General features: G+C 41.6%; 1 protein-coding gene across 8 annotated transcripts in view; it reads right to left on the bottom strand.

Moving 5' to 3' along the window:
- Positions 1 to 20,653, bottom strand: part of LOC135101870 (uncharacterized) — a 38,414-nt gene extending 17,761 nt beyond the window's left edge. For 3 of the 8 annotated variants that reach the window (XM_064006156.1, XM_064006158.1, XM_064006162.1), the window contains exons 1-22: positions 20,519 to 20,653; positions 18,980 to 19,121; positions 12,829 to 12,946; positions 12,187 to 12,361; positions 11,896 to 12,091; positions 11,474 to 11,575; positions 10,997 to 11,092; positions 10,389 to 10,496; positions 9,893 to 9,979; positions 9,556 to 9,738; positions 8,551 to 8,796; positions 8,235 to 8,370; positions 7,677 to 8,023; positions 7,252 to 7,394; positions 6,672 to 6,807; positions 5,909 to 6,027; positions 5,142 to 5,313; positions 4,501 to 4,808; positions 3,851 to 4,062; positions 3,331 to 3,452; positions 2,615 to 2,840; positions 1,636 to 1,742 (exon numbers count right to left, since the gene is read on the bottom strand). In XM_064006156.1, coding sequence (XP_063862226.1) covers positions 1,636 to 1,742; positions 2,615 to 2,840; positions 3,331 to 3,452; positions 3,851 to 4,062; positions 4,501 to 4,808; positions 5,142 to 5,313; positions 5,909 to 6,027; positions 6,672 to 6,807; positions 7,252 to 7,394; positions 7,677 to 8,023; positions 8,235 to 8,370; positions 8,551 to 8,796; positions 9,556 to 9,738; positions 9,893 to 9,979; positions 10,389 to 10,496; positions 10,997 to 11,092; positions 11,474 to 11,575; positions 11,896 to 12,091; positions 12,187 to 12,361; positions 12,829 to 12,946; positions 18,980 to 19,114 — 3,474 coding nt within the window. In that variant the 5' untranslated portion in view covers positions 19,115 to 19,121; positions 20,519 to 20,653. Of the gene's footprint in view, positions 1 to 1,635; positions 1,743 to 2,614; positions 2,841 to 3,330; positions 3,453 to 3,850; positions 4,063 to 4,500; positions 4,809 to 5,141; positions 5,314 to 5,908; positions 6,028 to 6,671; positions 6,808 to 7,251; positions 7,395 to 7,676; positions 8,024 to 8,234; positions 8,371 to 8,550; positions 8,797 to 9,555; positions 9,739 to 9,892; positions 9,980 to 10,388; positions 10,497 to 10,996; positions 11,093 to 11,473; positions 11,576 to 11,895; positions 12,092 to 12,186; positions 12,362 to 12,828; positions 12,947 to 13,345; positions 13,427 to 15,658; positions 15,792 to 18,979; positions 19,122 to 20,518 lie in introns of those variants that run through there. The other 5 variants (XM_064006157.1, XM_064006161.1, XM_064006160.1 and 2 more) reach the window with 5 other exon arrangements.
- Positions 20,654 to 21,341: the final 688 nt, after the last annotated feature.

The raw sequence follows: 21,341 nt of genomic DNA, 5'->3' as shown, positions 1-21,341 counted from the left end.
GCAAGGTAACTCTTTACACATTACACTTCTATGAATATGAAACCATTCTAATCTGCATCATTATAGCAGCATCACATCTACATAATAAGGCACCTAACTCTCAAGTTTCTCATTATACAGCTAACATTCCTGTGAATTAACTCTATATGTGAATCATGTACAACATTCATGAGAATGGCAAAGGATATTTCTAGTCTAGCTACATCACAGGCTGCCACTGATATTAGCCTCTAGTGAAAAACTGAATGAATCACACAATTTGCACCAACTCTATGACATTGATGGCCACTGTTTGAAAAATACAATTTACAAAGTATGTTTAAAGAAAATTATTTTAAAAGGTACTGAAAAGATGTACAAGATGGAATCTGCAAATTGGAGACAGAAAACATTAAAAGCCATGCATTGTTACAGCTTTTACACCAAAGAACTTGGATGCAGATGCAGATCTTGAGACATCCCAAGAAAAGGCAACATGTACAAACATTTGAACAAAGAATGATGGGAAGGAATAAAAACAGCAATTTAAGCAAGATAGGAAGCTTTCTGTGAGTACAACAGGACTGAGGGCTGCCCTAGAGCATCAACATGCTATGCTATGAAATAAGTCAGAGGGTAAGAGGACTAACAAGGTCTCATATTGTAGTGTTAAAATTTTCTTAGTCGCAAAGTTTTCCTGCAAGTTATAGAAATCAGTGAAATGAAGACACTACAGAAAGAATATCTCACCAGAATCCTCCTGGAGGCAAATACACTAAATTAAATCAGCTAGAAGTGAAGCACATACCCCTGTGGCGAAGGCACAGTGAGTAGCAAGTCTGCTGACGTGGTAATGGTTTAGTGGGTGAGTGGTGATGTGCATGGTGATGTTATCTGGCATTGCAGAGAATGTGAGTCTCAGGTGGAATAACTGAGGCTCAAGAAAATCCAGGGATTACTTGGCATGACTAATAAAACACTAGTTGATAAACCAAAACATTAAAAAAAAAAAAAAAAAAAAAAAAAAAAAAAAAAAAAAAAAAGTATAAAACCAATGGAGGAAAAAAAAATACTAAGACTAACATGACAATCCCTTCATGCAAGGCAACCAACAACACATCCTCATTCATTACACCTGACAGCAAAGCCAAGAATCATCCTACCTCAGCAACCCACACTTCCTGCTGCCAAATTTACTAACATGCACAAGATTATCTCAACTATACTAGATATAAATAATGCCCTACGACATTCACTATTGTACAGATCACTACCAAACCTTTTGTCTCTTTCTCCCTCTAACATACATATACACACACAAAATAAATAAACAAATAATCAGCTGTAAACACACACACACACACACACACACACACACACACACACACACACACACACACACACACAAAATCAAATAAATAATAAATAATTAGATATAACTAATCAAATGACAGATCAGTGTGCACTCAACATAACCTAATGATGGCCAAGACAGGAAAGGCCACTAAAGTGCACACCACACAGCCACTGTTGATGTGCAGCTTGGTATAGACCAGTAAGACCCCCTATGGGACCAAGGGGGCATGCCACCTCTCACTGGTAAGGCTGGAAGGGGAACCATTGTGCTGCAGGATAGAACAAGTAGGGGCGCCTCACCTGAAGGTGCTTGCTTAGGGCCTGTATCTCCAGGGAATGCAGATGCAGCTGGGAGAAGCACTGCTGCATCCCTGCTAACAGCTGTTGATTGATCGTCTCTCCACCTCCTGCAGACAGACTTGGTTCAGTACCACCATCACTACCAATATTATCTAATGTTTATTAAAAGCTTACAAATAATTTAGATATTAGATTTTTTTTGTCCTCAAACCCACATAATTTAGTCATTGCACAGAAATGAGTTAATCAGAAATAAAGAATATGTAATCTTACTAATATAATTATAGAATGTCCTACTAAAATATATTTGGTAGCTTGCATCTGGTGGTTTTGGTAACTATTGCATCTGGTGTTTTGAATGTCTTTTGACTTATGAAATGATGAAGTAATATAGATGAAAATCTAGTAAGCAAAGTATCTGTATTCATGTAGCATTCTACTCCAAGCATGTGTACTTCTATCTATTTAATGAATAACAAGACAAGTTTGCCTCTTTCAAGCTCCTGCAGTAAGAGTTGGAAGGAATGAAATTGGAGCAAGTTAGAGTTACTATGTTGGAATTAGTCAAGAACAAGGCCCACTACCTAGCCACCCATTAACAGACCACAGTTTTGTAAGTGTGGACAATTAGTATATTAATTTTTGGTTAAATGAAGTTTAAATTGTTATATAAGCTTCTACAATTTTGGTATTTATAATAAACCTTCCTCATCATAAAATAACAAACCCCCCCAAAAAAAAAAATAAATAAAATAAATAAATAAATAAATAAATAAATAAATAAATAAAATAAATGAGAGAAAATCAGTAGGTAGAGAAAATTAATAATAAAAAAGGAAGAGAATGACAACAAATTAGGGAAAATGAGTGATAAAAAGAATAAAGAAATAAAAAAGAGAGAAAGGAAAGCAGGAAAAAAGGAATGATTCACTAAACATTAAGTCCACTATGACCAAGTTAACTTGCAGGATTTCTTCACCTTGAGAAGCCAGGGCGAGGGAGCCTAAGCCAGCATAGGCAGACATTGGAGTAAGTGCCTGGCTAGGAGGAGCCACAGGGGGCAAGGAGGTGGGAGTGAGATCTGGCAAGAGGGGTGGCACCAGCTGGGGATGATAAGGGGAAGCCCTGGAACTTCCCAGGACATGACTCTGCTCCTGGCGAAGGGTTTCCTGCAGGGTGTTGATGGTCCCCTGTACTTGGTTGAGCTGTAAGATAAGTCATCATCAGCACAGAATATGAAAGACATAAATAAACCATGAAACAGAAACAGAGATCAAAAGAAATACAAATACATTACCTGATGTAAAGGTGAATAACAATTTGCAAATAAATTAGGTTTCTTAAAAATCTTTATATATAAAAAACACCAGGAACAACTGTAGATTCTTAATGTTTCCATTTAATGCTTTGTAATACATTTGGAAGCAATCATTTTACTATTTTATTTGTAAATACAAATTCTACATTTATAAACTGGGATAAGAAAATAAATAAAAAAAATAAATAAAATAAAAATCATTAACTTTGAAAATTCATAAACTGAGTGCTCCTGTATCAAGATTTATGTGTACATGCCTTGCCTTCACCACAGCAAAGGCTACAATGATGCTAGGCCTATCTAATCAATCACAGCTTTAGGCCTAGGCTGTGGGACACTATGGATGTGCATGGCCAGATGCTGCCTGCAGCACCCACCTGATTGAGGGCAGTATTGAGGCTGTGCTGTGTCTGCATTGTCGTGTTGGAAGGGGACTTGTAGTTGGGGCCTTCAGGTGTGCCTACAGATTCCCACAGGGCCTTAGGAGCACTGCTAGACCCTGGGAGGAATAATCACCAAATCAGTCTTGCATGAAACAGAACTGTCTTTAAAGCACTGAAATCCCTTCACAGCAATGAATGAATCTATTCAAGTTGATCATTTTCACTGCAAAACTGAACAACCTAAACAAAGCACATATTCAAGAATGCTACATAAGCTGTCTATCTTTAAACTTGATCCCATCAACCATAAAACACAACAGTAAAATCTTAACCATTAAGGACCTAACATCTTGTGCCTCCCTCTTGACAGAGATCATATTAGTTTTCACATCTTTCATGTTCGATTCGTATATATAGTTTTCTCTTAAGTTCTTTGGCAATGTCTAAACTAATTCTCTCAAGAAATGAGCATCATAACCTGATAAACTATAAAAATCAAGATAATGAGCCTTACTAAGACGGTTGTGCTTGGTCCTGGTGGGAGTAGGAAGAGTGGCAGACAGGTTGTTAACAGAGAGACGGCCCGAGTCCTGGCGGCGGCGGTGCTGACTGGCTGAGTGGCGGTTACGGTCCTTGGGAGACATGGCTCCAGGTGGCAGCTGTGGTGGGCGGACCTGGCTTCGTGGAGGGAGATCTGCTTCATCTTCATCAATAAGGTCATCATCACTGAAGGAAAGACACATTATAGTGCAAAGTTCAAATCTTAAATATGTTATAATAAGTAAATTAAAAGTTTTAAATATTAGGAAGATCACAAAGAATAAATTTCTTGAAAAAAAGGATAACAAAAATATACTTATAGAATGTTACCAAATCAGTTGTGAAACTAAACCCAATAAGTGAGGTGTTAAGCTGCAGGGAAATTATAACAGCATGTAATCAACCACATAGAAAAGTCTGTCCTTACTCATTACAAGTATTATACAATGCTCATTACAAGTATTATACATTTTTAACTAAAATAAAATTTTTATTGAAACATTCATTAGTACTGTTTTGAAAGATGCATTCCATGGTAACAATAGTCAGCCTTCATCAGTTATAGGCATCTCACACACATTCATCAAATAAACCACAAAGAAAGCAACCAGAAACTATCCTCACCTGGACTGCTGATAATGATTGTCAGAGAAGTGGTGCAGTGCACCTGCTTCACCCCAGGTGGCTGCCCCACTGGTGCCCCGAGTCTCCCCAAGGTGGTCAGAAGTGTCAGAGACATTGTCAGAGATATTATCGGAGATGTTGTCCATGTTAAGGGAAGAGGACTTGCCCATGCGCCTCATGAGGGCCTCCAGTGCATTTTTCTTCTGCCGTAGTTCCTCCTGCAAGGCTAAAACCTGGGCCAGGCGTGGATCTTCTGCTGCCCCACCTCCCCTGCTGCCGCTCCCCCCACTGTTGCCCTGCCACAGCACCTGCAACATCCCAATCAAGGCATAACGACATCAGTATCTCAACTCCCACCATTCCACTCCAAAATATACTCATACCTTTGTCATCACCTCCACCTTTTCCACACTTACTTTTTATAATACCCAAAATACCACTAACAACTTCAGCACAACCATTACCATAATCTCATCTGTCCTTCTTTTTCTTTCTATTCTTCTGTCAATTATTTTTCACTTCACCAACTCCTAATATCTGCTTTCTATTCTTTTATTTTCACATTTGCAAATTAAACTTTCCCACTACTATCTCTGATTCTCAGTTGTCCCTCCCACAGCCTTGCTTCTGTAGTCACAAACCTGGGGCTGCTTCTTGATGGCACCCTTCTCATGTCCATGCCTTGACCTCTCATTGACAGCAGACACCCGCGTACTGGTCTTGTTGAGTCGCTGCTGCATGGCAGAAATCTCCCGGCTCTCCTGTGAGTCTCGGCCTAACCCTGGCCCAGCCTCACTGTGGCCTGCACTACCCCTTGGAGGAGAGATTTTGTTGAGATCAAGAGTTATTTTATTCCCCTACATTTTTTCTCCCCAAGTGAGAGCAATATAATGGAAAGGAAGCAAATCCAGGTGATGGCTTGTTTCACCATCTGACCATCATCATACCAATAATGTACAAGACAAAAGTGGATGCCTTCCAGAAAAGGAAAAAAGACACTGTCTGGTGAGTGTTACAGAGATGTGGCTAACTAATCTGATTTAAAATATTTTGAAAATTTATGCTAAGTCATGATAACATGTATGCACTGGTCACAGGTCAAATATTCTGCAGCTGAAGGCAAATAAAACAGAAATAATATAAATTCCACTTAAACACTAAAAAACTTTGCTTCCTCCATTCTTTTATGGAAAGTGTGTTAAGAGTTCAGACAATAAACTGTTTGACGTGTATAATACAATAATATGTTCTGGTTTTCCATAAAGATGGTTTCAGGTTTATGAAAATCATTCTATCAAGCAATATATGTAAGGGAAACAGGAAGTCTGATGAACACAATGCACTACAGTGACAGTATGGCTGGGAATCACTTCAGTGAAGAGGGGAGAAGGAAGACGTAAATACTTACATACGAGGGGGACGAGTAGGGCGCCTGGAGAGCCTGCCTATGTCCTCTTCTATCTCAACAGATCTCTGTGGGGCAGGGGGGCTTATGGGAGCAGGGCGGCTGGGGTCAGGGAAATCCTCCTGTGGGTCAAGACACTGAGGTGATGATGGGATACAAAACACAACTTTGATGGCTCTCTTATCCTTACTGTATATCCTGGACACAGTTTTCCATGCCTTACACTCACACTTATACACACATTCTCTCTCTCTCTCTCTCTCTCTCTCTCTCTCTCTCTCTCTCTCTCTCTCTCTCTCTCTCTCTCTCTCTCTCTCTCTCTCTCTCTCCCTCCTGATAATATGACACTTCCTTTCTAGTACAACCTAATTCCATTTCTTCTCACTTTCTCCCTCATTATATTTCCTTTTACTTTCATCCATCAAATATTTCTAAAACCCTCTTTCACATTCCTTCTTCATTTAAACCTATTAGCACCTGTTTCACTTAACATTTCCTGACTTATAATATTTCCTCTCTAACACAGCAAAGCTTCCCTTCTCTTTCTTCTCATTTGCTGTTCCACTCCTCTCCTCCCTCCCTTCTGCCTGCCTTAAGATCTGGAACTCGGTGGCTTTGAGGATCAGTGCTTCATTCATGGGCTGAAGATTGCTACTTCAATTTTACCTCACACCAGTATCTTGGTGAGAGAGACATCACTTTTGTAACTACATTGGTACCATAACTCAACATTTTTAGTTTTCTACTTCTCTATCTTCCGTCTCACCTCAGCTTCCTCCAGTATAGCCAGATAGTCCTGAGGCAACACATCCCGCAGGTTTTGTCCACTCTGTCGTGCTTGACTGATCATAGCAATGACCTCTTCCATCTTGGCCAACCGCTCCTTGGCTTTTGACAGCTGACTGCAACACAGGAAGAACAGATAAGGGGATAATGTCAGTACAGGAGGTAATGATGGTTGAATGTAGAGACTGATGGATGATTGGCAAGGATGGTAAGGAGAATGGCTATCAAGGAGAGGTTGGAGTTCACAAGGAAGAATCATCAAGAAATGGACTGATAGAAAAATATCACCAACTAAGCTGTCCCATCATTGAAACATTTGGGCAAGTTTATCTGATTGCAGTATACAGTATTAAAATTAATCTTGTGCTCTTCTGCCTGTCATAATAAAAAATCAAAACCTGTGCTTTACATGGATCACTAGTAAAATCATCAGCACGTCACACAAATGTGCCAAATACTTTCCATGACACTGTGAACAAGACAAACACTAGAAAGAAAGCAAACGCAAAAATTCTTGGTCAAACTATTTCTACTTAACAAGTTCAACCAACTTCATTTACTTGTATTTTGCTGCAATTTCTGGATTCTGCCTTTCAGCTTCAGTCAGAACAATCTTCTTGCCTGACACCTCCAGGACCTCCCCTGCCACAGCTCCCTCCAGCTCCCCAGTGGCAGGTGGCAAAGAACAAGCACCTTCAACCTGCTGAAACAATAACAGGATAATAAATATGGATAGAACATGTTTATCTACACCTTGCCAATGTACTTAACTGTTTTATGTATGGGTGCTTCTCCATATGTAAGTGTGTGAGTTGGAAAAGTAATCTAACTATAGATGAAACAAAATATCTTTCTTTTCAATACAGCTCTGAATAATAAAGAAAAGCTGCCAAACAGATACTACTGCTCTGTTTGATCCTGCACATGATTTACCCTTAGGACAGTGCAAACACTCCCTCATCAGAGTCAATGCCAAGTCACTTACCTCCCTCACTTCCTGTCGTGCCATGTTGACCATGTTGGCCATATCAAGCATCTTCTTCATGTCACTCAGCTGCTTCTGGAGGGAACTCAGCTGAGCCTTACGGGACTGCAGCTCCTCTGAGGCCTGGGTAACAGATTCAGCAGCTGCTCTCACACTAGCTGCCTGACTAATGGAACTTGCACTTCCTTCCCCATTGACACTGGGCACAGAAGCTGCCAATGTGGACGGTGGTGCTGCCTCATCCACTATACCAGGGAGGGTGTTAGAGGCTGGGGTGTGGTTCAAGTCTGGAGCCCCTGCAGGAGCATCTGAGCCAGTGCGGTGACCACCCTCCTCACCTGCACCATCTGAGAACAGGTATGTCAAAACCCAATGTGATGGATACTCTTTCTTTTTTTCCCTTTACCTCTGCCAAGCCCATGTTGTCACATCACTAGCTCACAATTTGAAGCCACATCCCTGGTCTGATCTCATCTGTCACTTACCATATCATCTATATCTATCCTACTTCCTTACTCCTCTGCCATGTAAAATATCCCACCTGGCCCTTGCCCATACCTCTCTCCTCCTGCTGCCTCAGCAACTGAAATCTTTTAAGCCTGGCGACTACATCTGTCAGTTGCCGCCGCCTGCTGGCCAGTAGACTCAGCTTGTTGTTTATGTCTGCTTGGCCCTCTTCATCAGCAGCCAAATCCTGGAGACAGCCACAAGAGAAACTCAACACAGTGAAAAGGTAAGAAAAGCTACCACACACACACATACACACACACACATATAATGCACATGCATATGTACACACACACACACACACATATATATAATGCACACACACACACACACACACACACACACACACACACACACACACACACACCTGTGCCCTGTTGGAGTAGACAGTAGTGAGCCGCTCCACCTTTTCCAGCAAAGCTTGGAAGTCCACCAATGCACGTGTCACCTCCTCCAATGACCAATTCTCAGCACCTGGGATGGGGTCCTCCTCTCCCTCAGGAGTGTCACCTGAGGCAGAAACAACACCAGCTCCCTGCTGCAGAAGACGCTGCTTCTCCTCATGAATGCCCTGACGCTGCCTCTTGAGGTTGGCCAGGCGCTCCTGGGTGGCCTGGAGGGGAAGTAAGGCAGGGTGGGCATGGGTGTGTTAGAGGAACATGGAGGGCAGGATGGAGGTTGGCATAATAGTAGTAATGGAAGTGACTAGTTATGGTGGTGGTGGTTGAGAAGAATGGCAGTTGTGGGTGATAAATGGGATGGAGATAAAATGATAAGAGTTAGGAAGGGGGATGGTTTATAAAGAAGTATAAGCTTTGGAGTTAGGGAGGCATGAAAGGTAGAGTTGCTGCCTCTCTTCCCCCAAGGTGACCCAAGAGGGCCTGGCCAGCCTCATGGCAAAGCAAGGAAACAAAAACTGCAGTGAAAGGAACAGAAACAAAGCACAATAATTGCAGTCACATCTAAGGACCCTGGAATCTGAGAAGTGACTACACCTAAGGACTCTGGAACACAAGAAGTGAGCAATGAATAAAAAGCAAGTAAAATAACCAAATATTACAGCAAAACAAAACAATGAAGCAAAGGCCTTTTGATGATTCTTGCTTCATAAAAAGATATTAAAATAAAACATCTCACATTTATAACAGGTCAAAGACTTCCATTACCATTACCTCAATACTTTCCTTTACTTTACATTTACACCTCATTCCTTGCTTCTAGGCAGATCCATTAGCAAAGAAATGCTTTCAATCACTGGATTCTTGCCTCTAAATCCCCTACAGAGATACCAAAATACTTATTCTTTCTCCCATCCATAGCTATATATAGCATAGCCAGCAAACAAACCAAACAGTATAGTGCAACAGCTCACCTTATAGCGCGTCAAGAGGTCTTCCCTCCGTGCTATGCTGGCTCTCATCTGGCTCATGATGGCCACAGATTCCTCCTGACTGGCTGCCAGGCGATCCTGCAGTGAGCGCACGTTTTCCGAGCTCATTGTTCGCACATTGTCCGTGCTAATCATTCCCACAACACGGCTGCCTTCCTCTGTCACCTGCCAACACAGCCCAGATAGCCTCTAACACGAGCACAAATGTAAATAAACTAATATATATATATATATATATATATATATATATATATATATATATATATATATATATACAAAAACGAATAATGAGTACATATTAAGCAACTGTGGCACTGACCGGCTCCTCTCGGCCATTGACTTGTGCTGCAGGAGAGCTGCTCGGTGCTGTGCTCTGTTGCGTCCCATTGGCCACCTGTGCTGCAGCCTGGGTTCAGGGGGTGGGGAAGCAAGTCAGTACCAGCATTCACATACCATCAGATGCGGTCTACCTTTGCAAGTCTCACAGAAACCATATTTCACCTAATATCATGTTCTTAAATAAATGAGACATAAAACATCCCTACATTCAGATCTTGAATGTTATGCTACTGTAGCAGAGAGCATAACTGTCTTCAACACAATTTACTAGCATTATGATAATAACAGTGGCTGTGACTGCCTGATCTCTCTGACTTACAATAAACATCTAAAATTACTGTGGAAAGTTAGGAATTTATTATATTCACTGAAGAAACCCAGAATAGTAGAGAAGTGAGACAAATAACTGCAACCAAATATTTTCATGCAAATTTATGAATGCACTACAACAGTAGTGGCAAGGATGTCAGAGTTACCTTATTAAGAACAAGAGACCTCGCTAGAATGTCCAAATACTCTTCCTCCTGTTGCTGGAGAGACTTATTGAGGTGAACATAGCGAGCATATATGTCACTCTGTAAGCTCTTTGGGGGCAGGGGATGAGGGACAGACATGAAAGACAACAGAGTGCAGTTAGTAACAACACACAAACCAACACGGAATACAGCATATCTTGTATCTTATACATATGTATGTAGTACCAGACAAATACACCAAGATGTAACACTGGTAGGAATTCCATCATACCTCATGTGCAATATCAAGAAAATAAAAAATTTCTTTCTCAAACAGGATCCTAAGACTCTACATTGCTAATTTTTGCTTTATATAGTGAGATCAAAGCACAATCTCACGTAAGTTTCTAGACTTCAATGACTACAATGTTAATGGCTACTGTGACTACCACCACCACCACAACCACCACTCACACCAGGATGGCTTGAAAGACTGAGCAATGGAATGCACTTCTTGCCAGTACTAGTTCATCACACAGTGTTATTAGTTAGATCAACCACACAAACATATATATATATATATACACACACACACACACACACACACACACACACACACACACAATAACCTCTTTATTCTGGGCAGCCTGGGCCTTGAGTTTGGCTTCAGAACCCCTGAGGTCCCTAAGCACCTTGGCCAGGGTGTTGTACTGTCCCACCTTAGACTACATCACCAGAGGGGCAACACATTAGCTCAACCAAACAAGAAAGGAAGAAAAAAATGAAGTCAATCATATAACAGCAAAATATAAGAAGTCAAATCTAAATGAAAGATTCTTTACTGATGTATTCCCACACACATATACACACAAAGATAAGTGTGATGATAAAAATGCTAGAAACTAGGTTTCTCTTAATTTTCAATAGTATGTTCTATTTTTACATGTAACCTAATGACAGCTTGCTAAGCTCGAGAGAGAGAGAGAGAGAGAGAGAGAGAGAGAGAGAGAGAGAGAGAGAGAGAGAGAGAGAGAGAGAGAGAGAGAGAGAGAGAGAGAGAGAGAGAGAGAGATTTAGTAAAGTAGGTTAGGGAGACAAATACATACAGTGTCTCCCTGCTGTTCTAGTGCAGCCATTGCAGCAGTGGTCTGCTGGATGTACCCCTGGATCTGCTGCAGCTTCTCCACAATCTTCTTCTTGTCCACACCCTGCAAGGAAATGGTGCGATAGGCCTCCATGAGGAAAGAAGGGAGAGGCTTTTGTAGCACAGAAGTAAAGTGAAGGGAGGAGAAAAGAGACTAACATGTTAGTGACACAGTAAAACAAGAGAGGGTGTTGCACATGAGTATGATGTGACTATAAAAAGAAGTATTATTTCTTACACTATCTCCATTGCTATTACCACATCCAATGTTACATCATAGTCATAATCTACAGAGGAAAGGTTCTGTCTCAACTTCAGTAGCTGCTGGACAGATGGAGAATGAAAAGAGAAGTCCACCCTTAGCTTCAGGAAGGCAATATTTACCGTCATGTCTACCATGGAGGAGGCTGTCTGGGCTGCAGCCACAATGTCCTCTCCTACAGCACTACCTGAGGCAGCTGGCCCATTGGAGGTGGCTGCAAGCCCAGCAGAGGAGGAGGGACTGGCCAGGGAGACTGTGGAGGCATTGCTCACACCTGACTCTGTGCGGGAGCGACTGAGGGAGCGGTCTTGTTCGTTGCTGGGATGAAAGACAAAAAAGGTAAAGGTGAACATCTTACCTGAAACACACCATATCAATCAGTGAAGATACATTTTTTTTTCTCTGTTGCTTACCTCGTGTTCCTGCTGCCACCCTGGTGATCATCCTCGGTGTCGGAGAAAGTCATGTTGAGGAGGATTGAGGACAACTGGTGGAGGGGTACAGAGAAGCCCCCACGAGTGCGAGGCAAGGACCGGCGGGAGCTGCTACGAGAAGTAGGTGCTTCAGGGGGTAGCCGTGGGACACGCTCTAGAGAGTTGGGGGGGTTGTTAAGTATGTTTCATTCTTAATTCTTCCTACATTGCATATGCAGTGGTGTGTGTGTGTGTGTGTGTGTGTGTGTGTGTGTGTGTGTGTGTGTGTGTGTGTGTGTGTGTGTGTGTGTGTGTGTGTGTGTGTGTGTGTGTGTGTGTGTGTGTGTGTGTGTGTGTGTGTGTGTGTGTGTGTGTGTGTGTGTGTGTGTCACATTAACTTATTCATGAAGAGAAATTACATGTCTGATGGACTTGGATAACAAAGTAATCATTTGAATCATAATCACTTCTGAAAATGTAATAAAAAAATTTTAAAAAATTGGAAGGCAAGTCTTAACTGTTCTTAAGAAGACACAAAGTACATGTGGTGTGTGACTGTCCTGAATTGTGATTAAACAAAGAAACAAAATTCACTCAGAACACCACATGAAATTTGGCAAACGGAGACACACTGGTGTTCACCTGGACTCTGGAGGAGGTTGATGTCTGAGCTGGAGCGCTGCTGCTGGTGCTGTTGGTGCTCCTGTCCCAAGATGAGGTGCTCACTCTCCAGCAGTGCCTCAAGCTCCTCCCAGTCCTCCTACAATACAGAGAAGAGGGAAATACTTAAAATATTTATCTGCCAACATACCTGCTTAACATACCCTTACATCCTTTTTACAGATAAACTCTGGAACTCCTTGCCTGCTTCTGTATTTCCTCTTTTCACCTGTGACTTAAACTCCTTCAAGAGGCAGGTTTCTAGACACTTCTCATAATTTTGGATACAGATTTCGACTGTCTGCTTTAGAATCTGGCACCTCTTTTTTTTTTTTTTTGTCATTTTTGTTGCCCATGTTTTGTTGTAGATGAGGGAAATCCCTGATAGTCTACGAGTACACACACACACACACACACACACACACACACACACACACACACACACACACACACACGAACCATCACCCGCTTAACGCAAGACGGCCGCTGCGTAACATACGTAATCGTGGTGGCGGAGGCTTGAGACATGCACAAGATCACCTGTCACCATCAAGCAAAGGGACATCCCACATCCACATCACCGACCCAGTTTAGAAACGGCTATTTCTGTGTGCACAGTGTTGGCAGGCGTGGTGAGAGGGGCAGGGAGAGTGAGAGGGGGGGGGGGATTTCTGAGATGCGAGGGGGCAGAGGTATGCGGAGAGTTGGGGAGGAGAGGGTGGGTGGGTGAATGGTGGGACACGCCTCTAAGGAAGGAGTAGAAACAGGGAAGGAAGTTTCTAGTCTGGAGGGTGGATGAGGCATGGTGTGTGTGTGTGTGTGTGTGTGTGTGAGAAAGAGAGAACAACAGATGTGTATAATGTACCGTACATACATTTCATGTGGCGAAGCAGGAAGAGGGGAGGTTGGGCGACGATTATGCGAAATATGGTACCTAAATTGTTTGATAGATCCATTACCTGATTTATTTTGTTGCTGCCTCGTAAGACTGTTGACTCAATATTATCAATTACTGTATAATAATAATAAAAAAAAAAACTCGGTTGTGAATATATATATATATATATATATATATATATATATATATATATATATATATATATATATATATATATATATATATATATATATATATATATATATATATATATAATGAAAGGGAGAGCGCAGTTTAGTTAAAAGGGGAAGGGAAGATGGCCGAGAAAGATAGAGGGGAAAGAGAGGAAGAAGGGGGAAGGAAAGGGGTGGCAATAAGAAGTCGTGATGGATAAGTGAGGGAAAGGAATAGAAGAGTGATGAAGGACGAAAAGGCACTGAGAGGTAGGAATACTTTGGAAAGAGAGGAAAGGGAGTGTAGTGGCTGGAGAGATGGGGAAATATGGTTGTAGAAGTTAGGCTAGAGGGGAGGGGGAGGGGGAGGGGGAAGGGAAGGGGGGAGGATGGCAGAAGGTGGGTGGGGGTTGGGAAGGAGAGAACGGGTTACCGGACACGCACTCTTATAGCTCTTCTATTTCTGTTCCACAAATCAAGTGAGATCCATCACCAGTCACCGCCACTTGCCATTCACCACGCCACCCAGACCACGCCACTATTCCTTGCAGCCACGCACCCCACCCATCACCGTCACAATGCCATCACTACTTCCATCGCCTCTACACCCTCAAACAAAATGGTTATCTGCCACATTGATGCTCAAGTACATAATCTTCGAGTACACTTATTATCATTACAATTAATATTACTATTTCTTTTTCAGAGAGAGAGAGAGAGAGAGAGAGAGAGAGAGAGAGAGAGAGAGAGAGAATAATCTTCCAAAACGAAGGTGCTAATTCTTCTGCTTCCAAAGACTGATAAAACTTTTCATAAATTTACAGAATAAGCCTCGACTGTTTGTTTCAATGGAGAAAGAATTTTTTTTTTTCCAAATACAATCAAGTATGTTTTTCAAAGAAAATAACGCGCCATTACTTTACAACCTAGGTAATCTAATGCCACGCTTTCCAGTGAGGTTGGCGAGAAACCCAATCACAGCCTGTCATTTGGATGCCTCTGAGAAGAATACCACACGAGTTGGTGGAGCTCAAGCTTGACTCCTCTGAACTACGTGACAAGACCAGAGACTTATGACGGTGGTAAACACGGTGCACGGATCCAGCACACAACTCTATCAATGAAAACCTTCAATCTATCTGTTGCTTCAGCCGAGCTAAGCATGTAATTTAAAACAAGAAAAGGTCTTTGAGCTACGTACGTACGAAATGCGCAACATGCCCTCAGTTTTGTAATCCTTCCCTTGACAGAAGCGAGAGATGCAGACTTATATTTATTTTCATGACGTTATAAAGATTATCAGGTAATGAACTTTTTTTTCCAAGTATTCCAGTACTTTTTATAGCGATAAGTTGAATTTTGATACATATACAATGCAAAAGTAATAGCCGATCAGTAACAGCCACCCCTTGACGACTGCCTTTTACGAAGCTACGCAGTTCTTGATTTAGGTAAGCATGAAGGCAAATACCGCCGGTTACCCGCTACCCATGTAATGTATGTTCGGCAGAGACCCACCCACCACTTCGTCATCCTCACCGCGGGCTTCATGAAGCATCCACACTCCCAACTCAGCGTCAGGCGCCTCATGGTCACATCGCCGGTGGCCCACTACGGAAATAGCCCTAAGTAACCCGATGAACAAATGCTGGTTAAAATAAAATTGTGTCTTCTGCACGCCTGGCGCTCAGGTTGACCCCGGACTAGGAGGAATGAAGGGGAGAGATGAAAACCACGAGGGAGGGTGAATGGACAACCTCACCTGTGGCAGACGGCCCTCCTCACCCTGGTGCTGTGGGTGCTTCACTGACACCCGCACCCACCGTCTTGGTTGCCAAGTGCCAACACGCTAATGTGAGAGGCCCTCTCGCGGGCTTCACGCAACCTTTGTTATTCTCGCCACAGTGCCCCATAGGCCCCGGCCAGAAATGGGGATGTGCAAAAATCTGCTGGCCGCAGTGAGCGCTCTAGTGAACACCTTAACTTCATCCAGATACGTCCTGGCCTTGAACAATGCTAAGTTTGGGTGTTCAGAGAGAGAGAGAGAGAGAGAGAGAGAGAGAGAGAGAGAGAGAGAGAGAGAGAGAGAGAGAGAGAGATTTTTCAGACATGGAAAAAATTTAAGCATAACATTTCCTTTACATAACATTCTCCCTGTTAGTATGACCTACTATAAACCACAAGGTGAGGCAATAGCAGCGCACAGATATCCAGTGGCACTGCGAGGCTCTTCGTTTCTTTACTCAGCAGATTGAGCATTGTATTGTCTGAAATCAAATTTGGTTTAGTGTACCCCACCTATATGATTAAGGTTTTCTATATCTCGACTATTACTGCATTATTATTATTATTATTATTATTATTATTATTATTATTATTATTATTTTATTATTATTAATAACATTATTTTGTCAATACTTGTTTTATTACTTATGAAATGTATCTCTACATTATTTGGTTAAATAGGAGATAAGTTTGTCTGATTGCCTAAATATTGATCATAAGAAAGTAAATAATAACTTGAAATCTCACAGAAAAGAAATTTAAAACAATTTACTCCAGTAAATAACTTTAATCACAATATGCACTGTTCTACAAACTAAATATGAATTATGAAGGCATGGCACACAATGTTTCAGTAGCTTCCTTTTGTGAGATGGATGCTGCTGCTTTGCACCAGTGTAAGACCAGATGGTTGTTCTAGGAATAATTTCATTGCACAGTACACTTTAGGAGGTGCAACCCCCAGTTTGGGAACCACTGATGTAAGTGATCTGTTTTTGCAATTTATTGTTTATATGTATGACCTATTATTTGTAGACTATATTAATGTCAAGACCACTTGGATATCAGTGGTTGACAGGGTGTAATGGGACAGGGTGTAATGGAATACTAAGGATCATATTTTTTTAATAATATGAAACCTGTATAGAATTTCGGGAACACAGCTACTTACACTTACATGTGTACACAGTTTACTGACTACATCAACTGTGAGTATTGATAATGTGACAGAGCTTCTTGCATGAATATAAGAAAGTCAAGGTAATTAGGGGCTGTTTTCACACCAATGACCCATGATACATCAGGTGGAAGCCTCTATATACAAGTCCCCCATTGTTGCTGAGTAGTTTTGAGTAAAATTACTGCATATCCAGAAAGTCAGCCAATTGTCTGGGATGACGTACTGAACTATCACAGCTATCAAAGAGGTACACACAGTTGATGTCCTCCCTTCAATGTTCCCACCTGTTTGACTTGCACTTTAATTGTTCAGCTGTCTAACTGAGCAATGGCTCACTATAAGGTGTCAAGGGATGACATCACAGCCATTACATCTCACCACAAGGTATGACAATCTATGCAGGATATCTTAGAAGAGATGAGTGTCAGTGTCCACTAAATTCAGATACATGAGGTGAATGACAAACTGGTGACAACAAAGGACCAAGAAACACATGACAAGGAGAGAGAGAGAGAGAGAGAGAGAGAGAGAGAGAGAGAGAGAGAGAGAGAGAGAGAGGAGAGAGAGAGAGAGAGAGAGAGAGAGAGAGAGAGAGAGAGAGAGAGAGAGAGAGATGAGAGAAGAGAGAAGGAGAGAGAGAGAGAGAGAGAGAGAGAGAGAGAGGAGAGAAGAGAGAGAGAGAGAGAGAGAGAGAGAGAGAGAGAGAGAGAGAGAGAGAGAGAGAGTTCCCTTAGAACCTAGAGATGCGTACACCATGAATTTGAATGCATTCCTCATTTATCAGTAAGAAAAGCAAGACAGGGGAACCTAGGACTGCTGGATGACATGTCTGTGAGGTCAGTATTGTGCTGTGTCTAAGACAACCTCAGTGATCACAGTTTTGCAGCTCTACCCAAACCTGTGGTCTCCAATACCCAGTAACAGAAAAGACTTGCTTTTTATAATGCATAAAAGAACTGGATCCTTGAGCAGTGTGGTGTGCTGTGGAGCAGCAGGTCAGAATTTTAAGTGGTAAGCAGTCAAGTTTGTGTATAGTGACATACCAGCAGCTGCTCCCCTTGATCCGTGCAACACTTCACCAGCCTTCAAGTTCGTTCATTCATTCATTGGTGGTGTGGAGCTGCTTCACTTGTTATGATGTGGGAAGCCTTCCAGTGTTATGCAACACCACCATAATGAATAAAGGAAACTATCTAGACCTTCTCAGTGACCATCTACTTGAGTCTCTTGAAATATGGTGCATAATGATCTTGAAGTACTATGGAGCTCCCTGTCACATTGCCAAATCAGTGAGGCAGTGGCTCTGGTAGTGTGCTGTTATTGAAGACTGCCCTGCAAATTCCCCTAACTTGAACCCCATCAAGAATTTGTGAGTCATCATCAAATGACAGCTGAACAAACCCAACTTCTTTACAGTGTCCAAGCTCCTCCAAGCTGCGCTTCACCACCTTCAAGGGTAGTTCTGGCCAACATCTCATGGTGTTTGCTGATGGCCTTTCTGCATATTTATAAGTGTGTAGGAAGTGCAAGAGGATGCCCAACAAAGTTCAGATTAAAAGGTCAATAAATTCCTTTGGTTCTATTGCCCTGTTTATATTATCTCACATACCAGGGAAGTGAGGTTCAACAGTAACTTCCTCTTCACTTAACATTGTGAGTTGCTAACCAACCACAAACTGGCTATCACTGAGCATAATATCAAACTGGTGAGTCAAAATCTTTCCACTTTAGTGAATGACATCCTTCTGGTTTCAGACACAATGGATTAAAAAAAATTGCACATTCTCTACTTTAATGAGACAGCAAGACATGGTTGCTGTAGTAATGATTTTAAAACAACAAAACTTTGTACCAAATTAAAGACTATAAATGCTTTCATTTTTACAGTGGTCTTTCAAGAGAGAGAGAGAGAGAGAGAGAGAGAGAGAGAGAGAGAGAGAGAGAGAGAGAGAGAGAGAGAGAGAGAGAGAGAGAGAGAGAGAGAGAGAGAGTGAGAGAGAGAGAGAGAGAGAGAGAGAATATTGCTCCTCCAGACAAACACTATATCTAGCCAAGCCCCACAATCACAGTATTTGAATTTGACACTGGGTCTCTTAATCCCCCCAAGATCACACTCACCATGTGCCAGCCAGCCACCTCCTGGAGGGCATCATGATGGGCTGCACCCGAACTGTGCAAGTTGCCAGGATCCAGGTTGTGGTTGCCAGCGCGCTCGTTAACCCGCTTCTGTACTCGGCCGCCAGCCACCGGCATGGTGCATCTGCCACCAGAACCACAGTATTAGTATCACACAGACCACAGTCACTCCATTATTTTTATACACCACTGATACTACACTAAATCTATACCCTTTAAGGATGAGATGAGGTCAACCAACCGCACCCTTGCCCACCTGGTTATGTTATGTTGGTTTGGTTAATGGCATTAAGGAGGGTCTTGGCAGAGGTAAAGACCCCAGTTAAGTTAGGATGTAAGAGGGGCACTGGCCAAGGACAACAAAAATTTTGAAGAAAAAAGGCTTACTGAAATGCCAGTTCCTAAAGCCATGCCAAACAGAATGATCAAATAGCATATGGTAAGTGTCTTGAAACCTCCCTCTTGAAAGAGTTCAAGTCATGGGAGGGAGGAAATACAGAAGAAGGCAGAGAGTTCCAAAGTTTACCAGAGAAAGGGATAAATGATTGAGAGTACTGATTAACTCTTGCATTAAAGAGGTGGACAGAACAGGGGTGAGAGAATGAAGAAAATCTTGTGAAGCAAGACAGTAGAAGGAGGAGAAGCATGCAGTTAGTAAGTCCATAAGAGCAATTAGCATGAAAATAGTGGTAGAAGATAGCAAGAGATGCAACACTGTGGTGATGAGAGAGAGGCTGAAGACAGTAAGTTAAAGGAGAGGAGTTAATGAGACGAAAAGCTTTTGATTCCACCCAGTCTAAAGGAGTGGTATGAGTGGAACCAACCCCCCTACATGTGAAGCATACTCCATACATGGACAGATAAGGCCCCTGTACAGGAGTTAGCACCGGGGGGTGGGAGGGGTTGAGAAAAACTGGCAGAAACTTAGAATGCTTAACTTCAAAGAAGCTGTTTTAGCTAGAGATGATATGTCGAGTTTCTGTAAGATTATAAGTAAGAGGGAGCCAAAGATGGATATATTATGCTAAACTGCAATTTTACTGGCTAGGAGAGCGTAGCTGGTTGTACGGGGAGAGGATCAATGTTTGTGACTCCAAAAGATTAAGATAGCATAGCGGGGGTATGGAGGCAGATATTTCCTATTTGTTGACCTTTTTTTTAGGGATACTTCCAAAAGTAGCATTTTTCTCATTAGACATTTGAGGTCTATTTTGTCTTCTCCCATCTTAGAACCCTACTTTCCCATCAGGTCCCCAACCTTAGTAGAATGAATGCAATACCCAAGAAAAAAAAAAAAAAAGTAGCGGTACAAATAATATACATATATACAAAGAAAACACGGCAAGCTGTTTAGAAAGCGGGACATAACGAGCTAAACTTGTTCCTGTAATTTTATGAAAAGGCAAAATCTAATGGGTGAACACACACACACGCACAATGTAAACACAGCCAAACCGCCTTTATTCATCAATCTCTACACTAACTTCTACATGTAAATGGCAGGTAAGAAGGGTCTCTCACCTTCCTCCTTGCTGCCGTGATCACTCCGGAGGTGCTGCACGAGTGTGGTCCTTCAAACAACCACAGAACATAAGTAACACAATCCCCAGAGTCTTGTGTCACTCCGCACCTCAACTCCCGCTAGTGACTGCCAGCACAAACTGTTTTCTCTCATTACTATCATTTGTCAATAAGTCACCTGGATTAGCAAGGGATATAAGTCTAATATTCATATGCCAGACTACACGTTTGGTCTTGAGTAAAGATGATAAAAAAAAAATTAAAACGAAAATTGTTGTAATGGTGACGAAGATTTTATTATCTTTTGTTTGTTTTTGCTTTTCATTACTCATTTGTCAATTAGTTACCTGGATTAAGTGGAAATATACGGCTGCTATTCAAATATCAGACTACTTGTTTGGTATTGACTAAACGTAACTACAAACACGGAAAATGTTGTAATGACGATGAAGACTTTTTTTTTTTTTATTATTGTCATTTGTCAATAAGTCACCTAGATTAATTGGAAACATACGGCTGTTATCCATATTTCACACTACACGTTTGGCATTGATCAAACGTGATAAAAAAAAAAAAAAAAAACAGCGAGGATAAAACTTGCCCTATTTGGTATATATTGACATGTCTATTGATTTTTGTTTTATTGTTCTAATATGTATCACAATAATTTATTTTTGTTTTTATAGCCAATAATAAGACTAGTTTAAGTGCAGCAAGACACGAAGGTCATGAAGATTCATCAAATATTAAAGGGAATATCCCCACATGACTTGCGTGCTTATTCCAGTGAGAAAATCTATCAATAAAAAGAGACCTTACTATT

Source organism: Scylla paramamosain, chromosome 7 (assembly GCF_035594125.1).
Source record: "Scylla paramamosain isolate STU-SP2022 chromosome 7, ASM3559412v1, whole genome shotgun sequence".
Lineage (NCBI taxonomy): Eukaryota > Metazoa > Arthropoda > Malacostraca > Decapoda > Portunidae > Scylla > Scylla paramamosain.
This window is presented reverse-complemented; position numbering and strand designations above follow the sequence as displayed.